The sequence below is a fragment of the Herpailurus yagouaroundi genome, unplaced genomic scaffold (assembly GCF_014898765.1).
Source record: "Herpailurus yagouaroundi ecotype Mexico unplaced genomic scaffold, PumYag 100, whole genome shotgun sequence".
NCBI lineage: Eukaryota > Metazoa > Chordata > Mammalia > Carnivora > Felidae > Herpailurus > Herpailurus yagouaroundi.
In genome coordinates, this window is record NW_024412391.1 from 39,339,954 (window position 1) to 39,350,574 (window position 10,621).

General features: G+C 40.7%; 2 protein-coding genes across 4 annotated transcripts in view; one reads left to right on the forward strand and one right to left on the reverse strand.

The window, feature by feature from the left end:
- Positions 1–550, reverse strand: part of AVL9 (AVL9 cell migration associated) — a 71,396-nt gene extending 70,846 nt beyond the window's left edge. For 2 of the 3 annotated variants that reach the window (XR_005789276.1, XM_040472305.1), the window contains exon 1: positions 238–550. Coding sequence is in view for 2 of the 3 variants with exons in the window: in XM_040472305.1 (XP_040328239.1) it covers positions 238–535 (298 nt within the window). In the remaining variant the exon portion in view is untranslated. The remainder of the gene's footprint in view (positions 1–237) is intronic. The other variant, XM_040472306.1, reaches the window with a different exon arrangement.
- A 6,444-nt stretch (positions 551–6,994) lies between these two features.
- LSM5 (LSM5 homolog, U6 small nuclear RNA and mRNA degradation associated) lies at positions 6,995–10,111 on the forward strand. Its single transcript, XM_040472307.1, has 5 exons — positions 6,995–7,112; positions 8,251–8,346; positions 8,632–8,659; positions 9,383–9,455; positions 9,853–10,111. The coding sequence occupies exons 1-5, from the start codon at positions 7,067–7,069 to the stop codon at positions 9,883–9,885; spliced, it is 276 nt and encodes a 91-aa protein (XP_040328241.1). The 5' UTR covers positions 6,995–7,066; the 3' UTR covers positions 9,886–10,111.
- Positions 10,112–10,621: the final 510 nt, after the last annotated feature.

The following is a 10,621-nucleotide window of genomic DNA, read 5'->3' on the forward strand; positions in this document are numbered from 1 at the left end:
CCCCAACATACCAACACGTAGCTCCTCGACTGCTCAAAACACAATTTTCAGGGCAGGAGAAATAGGGAGTGTGGGGGATGGGTTTCACGTGGGACAAGTGCTAGAGCAGGAATGGTATCAAGATCAGATGGGCCGAGGGCGCTTAAGGCAGCACGGAGGCGGGCTGATGGAAGTGGGCGCCGGCTGAGCGCGACCGCACGAACCGCGGGGGGGCGCGGATTCAGGCCCCTTCCTCACCTGGCAGCCCTTCTTGTGATGAAAGCCAACCACCACAATGTGCAGTACAGGCCCCCGGGGGGCGCCATCGCCTCCCCGCCCGGACTTCTCCATGGGCGGCCGCCGCGGGCCCGCAAGACGACGACTTCAACCGCCAAGGGCGGCGGGCCAGGCGACCCCGCGGTCCCGAGGAGGACTGCGAGCGGTGGACTTCAGGTGTCAGCAGGGGCGCCGCATGAGGGCCGCGCAGTGGCCCGGAGGAGGCCGAAGCTCCTGCAGCTGCGCGCCGCCCCCAGGGCCGGGGCCGCGCTTCCCTCATCCGCTTCCGCTGCTTCCGGGCTGTCACCTGACGCGGCCGCCGCCGGCGAGGCAGGGCGGGGCAGGACCCTGAGGGAACCTGACGGGGCGGGGCCTGGTGCGGGGTGGGGGGGTGGGGGGCCCGAGGTTGGGGGCGGGGCTTGCGGGGTTATCCGGCTCTTCTATCCCCTACTGCTTTCGTTTGATCTTAACCCACTTTCTCCTCCTTTGCCCTCTCTTCTTCTTAAAGTCTCCGCCCTTTCCCTCTTTCCTTGGCTTTCCTTCTTTTTCACTATCTTTTTTTGTTTTCTCTCCATTATCCAATTCCTTCGTTCATTTCCTTCCCCTCTCTGGGATAACAGGGAGGCATATTAGTGGGACTCTATACCTGTGCATTTTACCTTTAAATTACTTGCTCACCCAGGGTTTTTCTTTTGTTTCGTTATATATATTTTTTCTCTTTATTATGTATGGGAGTTTGGAAGCCTTTTAAAGCCTGAAGTAAGAGATCCTCGACAATAAAGGAAGTTTATAGGGAGACCTGTAAATGATTATTCCAGTACCGATATTTTAAAAAATACATATTATTTTCATTCTTTTTCTGGGTTTAGTACTCTGGTCAGTACAAAATATATATCATCTATTGTCACCAGGATTCTTAATTTCCTTACTGACTGTATTGTACTACTTCAATTTTATTTTTAAAAACTAAAGGATAGGTAGGGGCCTACTTCAAATAGAATTTGAGATTACTGCAATAATTGGCTGTGAAGTTTATCATTATTCGTGCATATCCCTTAGTTTAGACAACGTTGGCAGTTGATATTTTACACTCCTGACCTTGTAATTTAAGAACTTGCATTCTAATTGAAGTAAAGCTGAGAAAAACAGTAGGCTTCCTGTAATTAAGTTATTTTTCTATGATTCAGTACAAGTGTTTTAATGCTAATAAAAATACGGTAGAGGGGCGCCTGGGTGGCTCAGTCGGTTGAGCGTCCGGCTTCGGCTCAGGTCATGATCTCACGGTCTGTGGGTTCGGGCCGCATCAGGCTCTGTGCTGACAGCTCGGAGCCTGGAGCCTGTTTCGGATTCTGTCTCTTCCTCTCTCTCTGCTCCTCCCCTGTTGGTGCTCAGTCTCTGTCTCTCAGAAATAAATAAATAAGCATTAAAAAAAAATACTATAGAAAGTTTTCATTTCTTTATTATATTGCAATATTCTTGGTGTTGGTTCAGAACTATGTGTAAAACTATATTTTTCCTTGTATGCAGAATATATTACTGTTTTCTTTCATCTGTCTCAATATTTTCCACAATTGGCATAGCCAAAATTAAACTCGAACAATCTCTTTTATTTTTTTAAAACATTTATTTATTTTTGAGAGAGACAGAGCATGAGTGGGGGAGGGGCAGGGTAAGAGAGAGAGAAAGAGAGAGAGAGAGAGAAACAATCTAAAGCAGGCCTCAGGCTCTGAGCTGTAGCCAACTTTGAGATCATGACCTTAGCCCAAGTCAGACACTTAACCGACTGAACCACCCAGGTGTCCCCAATTGAACAAACTTTTTAAAAAGATTCAAGGGCAGGGCATCTTAAAACTTTACACCTGGGGCGCGTTGGTGGCTCAGTTAAGCATCCGACTTCAGCTCGGGTCATGATCTCACTGTCTGTGAGTTCGAGCCCTGCGTTGGGCTCTGTGCTGACAGCTCAGAGCCTGGAGCCTGCTTCAGATTCTGTGTGTGTCTCTCTCTGCCCCTCCCCTGATCATGCTCTGTCTCTCTCTGTCTCAAAAATAAAAAAAATAAAAAAAATAAAAAAATAAAAAAATAAATAAAAAATATGTTTTAAAAATTAAAAAAAAAACCCAAAAAACTTTACACCTGCAGTGAACACCAATTGTTTAATTCATTGTGCAGGAGATCCAGTAACAGTAACAGCTTTATAAATATCACTTTGCATCCTAGGCAATCCAACTAAGACTACATCATTTATTCATAACTATTTTGTTGCTTAAATGTTTAAAAAGTATGTTACTGGGAAATTCGGGAGAGAAAATGAGCAAGGGAATTTGCAGAATTTTTTTCCAACTCTAAATATACAGACTGGTGCGTCTAGAATAATAATTTTTAGGGGTGCCTAGGTGCTCAGTTAGTTGAGCGTCAACTTTGGATCAGGTCATGATTTCACAGTTCCAGAGTTTGAGCCCCACACCAGGTTCTGTGTTGATAGCTCCGAGCCTGGAGCCTGCTTCGGATTCTGTATCTCCCTCTCTCTTTGCCCCTCCCCTGCTTGCACTCTGTCTCTCTCCCCAACAAAAAAAAACAAAAACAAAAACAAAAAATTTTAGAATAACTTTTACATTGTGTGTGGGGTTTTTTTTTTTGTTTTTGTTTTTTTTTGTTTTTTGTTTTTTAAGAATGAGAGAGCAGTAGCTCACACAAACAGGGGAGGGACAGAAGGAGAGGGAGTGACAGAATCTTAAGCAGGTTCCACTTCCATCACAGAGCCAGATGTGGGGCTTGGTCTCACAACCATGAGATCATGACCTTAAGATCATGTCCTAAGCTGAAATTAAGAGTTGAATGCTTAACCAACTGAGCCACCCAGGGGCCCCTTATATTGGTTTTTGAATAAGTTGTATTAATATAGAATGAATTCACTAACAAGATACTGTTTTTAAGGACAAATATCTATTGAGGAAAAAAACAGAAATTTCTCTTAGTTTAAAATTTTGGAAGAATATTATCAAGATTGTGAGTAATTTGAGATAACAATACTTTCTGAACATTATTCTGAAAGGAAACTTTTGTTTGCATTTTTATGATAACATTTATCTAGAGGAGAAAAATTAGAAAAATTTTTCTGAACACATGGTAAGTTGAAGAGCCTCTTTTGGTTATATATATTTTATGATGAATTATAGATTCTATTTTATGTTAGCTCTGTAAGTAAGGGCTAAGGGGAGAAAAACCCTGGAGACACAGAGCTATGACATGTTTTTAAGTTCATTAAAAATGAACTCTCCATCTGGAATTGGACTGTTGTTTCTTTTTGCCTCTTGCCTCAAGAGAGAACATGATAAAATAAAACCACTCTAAAGCAATCCCCATTAACTCTACTGTGTAAATGAACCATATTTCCTTTTTCAGAGTATAAAGAGACTTTTATTCTTTATCAATAGTATTGAAAATTGCTAATGGAAAACTTAAAGTATTGACTTTCTCAAAGCATATTTTTCCTGAATTGTAAACTTTATCACATAGGGACAATGTCTTGAATTTGGTCCCTATTCTCATTATGGTATTGTGAAAACAAAACAAGGATAGCAATAGAAAAGAAAACCAGGGAAGGAAAAGGGTGTCACAAACAAATTTGGCATTACTTTGTCTTTAGAATCCTATGAAGGTTAAGGAGGATATTGATGGGGATGAATAAATGGAATCAATTTAAAGAACATTCATTAGACCCTACAGTGTACCTGGAACTGTGGTAGGCACAGTGCATCAAAAGAAATTTAAAAAGAAATTTAAGGGGCACCTGGGTGGTTTGTCCGTTAAGTGTTGAACTCTAGATTTCAGCTCAGGTCATGATCTCATGGTTTGTGGGATCGAGCCCCAAGTGCGGCTGTGCTGACAGCATAGAGCCTGCTTGAGATTCTCTATCCCTCTTCCTCTGCCCTTCCCCCCATTGTCTATGTCTGGTTATAAAAACAAGATATATGTGAAGCCAGCCAGCAATGCTAGCGTTTGTAGCACTCACTCGAAGCCACCCATCATGTTAATAAGTATTAGGAAATAAGGATAAGCAATAATAGCTCACATTTAATGAATAAGCACTGTGTCCTCAGCTGGTCACTTTTCATGGATCATTTCATTTAATCTTCACAACAATCCTAAAGTAGATACTATCATCCTCATTTTTTTCCAGTGGGTAAATTGACACTTATGTTAAATAACTTGCTGAAGGTCAAATTAACTAGAAGGAATTGTGGTAGGGAAAGGATTTGAACCAAAGTCATGTAATTTCAGAACCATTGAATTAAAAAAATATATACATTTTTTGCATTTTATTTATTTGAGAGACAGAGAGAGAGCAGGGGAGTGAGGCAGAGGGAAAGAGAGAAAGAGAGAGAGAATCCCACGCAGGCTCCACAAGGAGCCCGACTTGGGTCTACATCCCATGACTCTGAAATTATGACCTGAGCCAAAATCAAGAGTCAGACACTCAATGAACCTTGCCACTCAGGCACCCCTCAGAACCAATGAATTTAATTACTGTACTCTATAGCTTCCCTAAATTCTTGACATAGAGGAACTCCAGAGTCTTTGGGGAGGGAGGTAACCCTCTGCAAAGATAATTATAGGAGAATACGTTGAGAGCCTTCTGAGAACTATTGAAGTTGTCATGGGACAATGAAAGAGCCTATCAAGTCTGCAAGTCAGAAAAGCTTCACAGAGGCAGTCACATTTGAGCGGGGTCTTTTTTTTTTTTTTATGTTTATTTATTTTGAGAGAGAGAGAGCATGAGCTGGGGAAGGGCAGAGAAGGGGGCGGGGGAGAATCCCAAGCAGGCTCCATGCTGTCAGCACAGAGCCCAACACGGGGCTCAAAATCATGAACCATGAGATCATGACCTGAACTGAAATGAAGAGTCAGATGCTTAACCGACTGAACCACCCAGGTACCTTTGAGCAGGGTTTTGAAGGATGAGCAGCATTTTACCCCAATTTGGTAGCAGAACATCGTTAAGTCCAATAAAATAAAATGAAGTAATAGGGAAAACATTTGGGAAGGTAAGAGTTTTACGCCAAACTTAGAGGAAGTATGTTAAGATTTACATAAAAGTGAAGCGAGAGTTTTGGTGGTGGACATATCCCAATTGCACACAGTGTTCCCTCTGTTTGGAATGCTGCTTCTACCCCTTTTCTGCCTACCCAATTCTTATTTATCTCCTAAGACTAGCCTTCTGTCAATTCCTTTGTGAAACTTCCCAAACTATGTGACCAGTGGGCAAGTTATTTAACCTCTCTGAGTATGAGGAACTCCATTCGAACACTTGTCTCACAGGATAGTCATAAAAATTAGGATTAAGTGTATTTGAAAGTTTTCTGGCACATAGTAAGTGCTCAGTATTTATGAAATGCAAAAAAGCCAGAATTGGCTTGGTATTTAGAAGGCTGAACCCAAGGAAGCTTTGAACTGAAGGACCCATCTGCTTCTGAACCCTTCTTGTTGATATTTGCCTTAAACCATACCAAGGATCTCTAGTTCTCTAGGATTTGCTTTATATATTTTTTATATTATATTGCTATAATTTAATTTGTATTAAATTTCTTGTTTCTTGTACATAATGTTTGTTAGTAGTCTTCCTCCCCCATTCATCCTTAAGCTCCTACAAGGGAAGACCTTGTAATTCTGTTTTGTAAATTTTATACTCAGCGAAATGCCAACTAGTGTGCAACTAATGCACACTATTAATGATGGCTGCATCACAACTATCTGTTGTATGAATGAGTGATGTTCTTTCTGCTCTCTCCTGTTTAGACTCCTCGGCTTTAAGTTCCTGGGACACAAACAAAACAGACTTAAGGCAGAGAATTTGTCTGCTTTCTATTCTTTTCAAAACAAGTGCAGGGGTGCCTGGGTGACTTAGGGGGTTAAGTGTCTGACTTAGGTTCAGGTCATGATCTCACCATTAGTGGGTTCGAGCCTCGCATCCCGCTCTGTGCTGAATGCTTGCTCAGAGCCTGGAGCCTGCTTTAGACTCTTTGTCTCCTTCTCTCTCTGCCCCTCCTCCGCTTGCGCTCTCTCAAAAATAAATAAATGTAAAAAAAATTTTTTTTCAAAACAAGTTAAAAAGCATTAAGGTTTTCTAGGTGTGATGGCCTTAACAAAGAGTGACATCTGGTGGTTGCTTGTTAGACAAAACAGTAAGTATCTGTTGAAAGTGAATACAAAGTCTAAAATAAATTAGACTCCTATAAATTAAATAAAGTAGCAGAAAGAAAAAGAAAACGTATTTTAAATTTCCACCCTAGAAAAGTTAAAAATAAATGCTGGTTGTGGGTTTTCAATTCACTGGACTTTTAAAAGCGGTTGATTCTTTAGAAAACAGTTTTTACAAAAATTGTAACACAGTGAATTGGTGGCGGGAAAAACGAATTGATTTGGTCCGACAAAAGATCCTGACTTGAGATGAGATGCAACTTTATAGGATAAAATAAGACGACTCAAAGGTTTTCCTAATTTGCAAAACCTTTCAGGTTCAGGAAGAATTTATTCACAAGGCAGTACCTTTAAAGTCTGTAGGAAACTGCCTGGGGAATGAAGATATCTGCTGAGGCCGCACCACGTCCCTTGGACAGAAATACTTCCCGGGATCTCAGGACCGCGGAAAGAACTGACTGGGCTCGACTCGCGTGGACTGGCTGGATCGCATGTTCGGCCTCAGATTGGTAGAGCCTGCCCGGACTGCGCGGGTTGGGGGTGAGAGCGGAAGCGCGCTCTTTCAAACTCGCCGTCCTAACGTCGATGCACGCAGGCCACTTCCGGCGTAGCCATGGCGGCGAACGCTACCACTAACCCGTCGCAGCTGCTTCCTTTAGGTAATCGTTGTCCTGTATGGAGGGGGACCCGGAGAGCTCAAGCTAAGCATTGGGGGCCGAGGGTCTGCAGCCGAAGTAGCCCTTAGCCGAGTGTTAGGGAATTGTGTTGGAACAACCGCTTTACTTTTCCGGGGCTGGTTTCTAAGCTCCCAAGTCTGCTTTCCCCAACCGCTCAAGCCTTTTAAGCGTGGTAGGAGTTCTTGAGGCGGGAACGTGTGACTCCCCAACCAAACCGTCACCCAAAAAGGTCCACAGTTAGTGAATGTGTCCTCGGCCTTCTTTGTTGTGGGCTCGCCTCTACAGTCATGGGTATCCTACCCACTCCTCAACTTGGTATTTAGGCTCCGGATTAGATCCTGCAGTTAGTCTGGCTAGTTCTTGAGAGAAGCACTGGCGTCTGGAATGAGCCTAAAAGGGAGATCTGGAAACTAGTTTTGTCACTGAGCCTGTGTGCACTAGACGCAATGGCTGGGCACTATTCGGCAAATTTAAATCACATCCATTGGTTTCAAATAGCACATAGCATTGGAAGAGATAGAACACGGGACAAGTAAATAAACATCATGCCAAGTAATGCTAAGTCAGCTAAACTCAACTGCGTCCAGAGCACAGAAATGATGACAGGAAGAAATCTCTGGTAAAGACGGTTGTGCCTCTATCTTCCAGTATTTTGTAGCTAAAGAGTTCATTTGAGTTATCGGAGGTGGCATGATTTAAAAGTTTTCATTTCTTCATTGGACAGACTCTTTTTGAATACTTAGTATATGTCAGGCATTGCCCATTGGGGAAATAGACATGCGAAAACGGGGTTTAGACTCTGAGGGGGAGGAGGTTCATAGGTTAATCAAACAACCTACAATAACATAAAACCACGACTGTGATAAATTTCAACAAAGGAGAGGTAAGTAGTGAATACAGAATTTTTTTCTGTTGATTATGCAACAGAGCTATGTAGTATAAAATGTACAATTTTGAATGAATACTTTTCCCGGTTTATCTTTCACCGCATGCAAGGAACAAGTGCCAGTAGACAGTTAAATATTTGTTGAAGTAATGGTAAAATAATCTTTTTTTCTCTACCCCCTCTTTTTTTCTTTCTTCTTTCTTTCTTTCTTTCTTTCTTTTTTTTTAAATAAAGAACTTGTGGACAAATGTATAGGATCAAGAATTCACATTGTGATGAAGAGTGATAAAGAGATTGTTGGCACACTTTTGGGATTTGATGACTTTGTCAGTATCCTTTTAAAAGGTGGTGGTGGTGTGGGTTTTTCTTCAGTATTTAAGAACAGAAGAATATCAACAGTCAATTCCTACTGATTATTATAATAAAAATTTATTCTCAGGGAACTTGTGATGGTGTTTTAAGAGGTGCATATACTGAAAGAAGGTAAAGTTCCTACCACTGACATGTATTTTGCATTTGAGCTATTGTGTTAAACATTGTAACTAAAACTGAATAAAGGCAGAAGCCAGAGTAAATTCAACCTGGTATATTTATTTTCTTAACACCAAATTTCAGATATGGTACTGGAGGATGTCACTGAGTTGTGAGTAGTGTTAAAAAATTAAAGAATTGGGGGAAATCTTTCTTCAAAGTAATTTTAGTATTAATGAGTTGCAAATGATTTGTGGGAAAACATTGCCTGTTAGAAATACCTTGAAGGTAGAAATTTTATCTACTGATAAAATTGGATGCCAGTAAAATTGGAACACAGTTATAACCATGATGTAATTATTAATGAATTGTTAGGAAGTTAATGGAGACAGAGCTTTAAAGTAAAAAATATTCAAAATTGCCAGGAATCTTTGGGCTGAAGCAAATCAAGGTACTGATGATAATAAGAGCATTTAGCTATGTATAGCATAAAATGTAAATGCTTGTTCCATTATATTAGTTACAAAGATCATGACTAGTAACTGCTTTCAAAATTGAATTGATTAAAGATTTGTTTAACAGATAGGGATTAGTGGTAAGTAATAGTAAAAAAGGGAGGCTAGTAAATATTTCATTTCATATTTGATCTCTTTGGCAAGTTTCAGCTTTTATGAAGGTCAGTCCCAGTGAGTGTGGATCTCAAGCCAGTCAGTTCACTGTGTTGCCTTTGGGGAAGAATGTACATCATTCAGTCAATAACCATTGCCTCTTAAAACTACTGATGTAATTGCTTGACCTCACATTCATTTATATACAGGAAAAACCTTTTTAGGGGTCAAAATGTTGGCTTTGATTATCATTGTTTATCCTGACTCTATTTTATCTCTTCATTTAGTGAAATCACACCAGAAGGAAGAAGGATCACTAAATTAGATCAGATTTTGTTAAATGGAAATAATATAACAATGGTAAGACACAGTAAAGCTGTTTTATTTAGATGTTAGCGCATTTTTGTGGGGCAAGGATTACAGATTACCTTGCTTGATGAGATGTTCATGTCTCAGTGGCGCTTAAGTTGGGAAGGAGATGCTCTCGTGATCAAGGCTCTAAAGCTGAGCTGCTGGAGATGACTTTAGGCTTAAAAGTTAGTTTACTTGGGCTATTTAATCTTTTAGTTTGCCAAGAATCATTGTTTAGGCTCTGAGTATTGATGATATTGGGAACTGTAAACAGAAGTGATGACCCGGAGAAAATGGGAATGTGAGGGAGGTGCAGAGAGGCGCAAGTGGCTTGGATTGATGAGGAAGGGTTTTTAGATGGTGCGGGTGGTGGTGTTATTAATAAACTCTTTTTCCTTCTATGCAGCTGGTTCCTGGAGGAGAAGGACCTGAAGTATGAATGGATTTCCTTGACTTAACTCTGTTTAGTTTTATAATGACAACAAAATAGAATTTTTTTTTTTAACCTTTTAATGTTTGGATTCTGTAAATCTAAGTTTCCCGTTGAAGGGAAATGTTTTGAAGATGCATTGTAAATGCCCATTTTTGTAAGTTAATCATTATTATCTTGGAGAAAGAAGAACAGTTTGTTCTTTGAAGACGAAAATAAAAATGTTTTTGGTTAATTGTCATTTTATTTTTTGTGCTGCAATAGCCAGTGTAACAAGTATTGTAGTTATTTTGTCACTTGCTTTCCTGTCATTTTATGTCCATTTTCTTACTCAGGTACGTGACCATTTGATTCTCAAAAATTGTTCCGAACAAAATGACACACTTTGATTTTGAACAGTTGTGTTTGAAAAACCTGAAATGATTACTTACAGAATTCCATTTAAACTCTTGATGCTTTGACGTGCTTTTTCTATCGAACTTAACTCCTATTAAAAACAAGCAAACTGGGGCAGGCACCTGGGTGGCTCAGTTGGTTAAGGGTCTGACTCTTGATTTCAGCTCAAGTCATGATCTCATAGTTCCTGAGTTTGAGCCCTGCGTCGGGCTCTGCTCTGATAGGGTGGAGCCTGTTTGGGATTCTCTCTCTTGCTTCCTCTCTCTGCCCCTCATGCATGCGCTCACTCTCAAAAAAACAAAAAACAACCCCCCACACCCCCCCAAAACAAGCAAACTTCTAGTTATAA

Bases quoted from the DNA above. Each gene is read 5' to 3' on its own strand.
- LSM5 (XM_040472307.1), top strand. From the start codon at position 7,067: ATGGCGGCGAACGCTACCACTAACCCGTCGCAGCTGCTTCCTTTAG. The intron at 7,113-8,250 runs GTAATCGTTGTC...TTTTAAATAAAG, and splicing joins GTCGCAGCTGCTTCCTTTAG to AACTTGTGGACAAATGTATA. The intron at 8,347-8,631 runs GTATCCTTTTAA...ACCAAATTTCAG, and splicing joins GGGATTTGATGACTTTGTCA to ATATGGTACTGGAGGATGTC.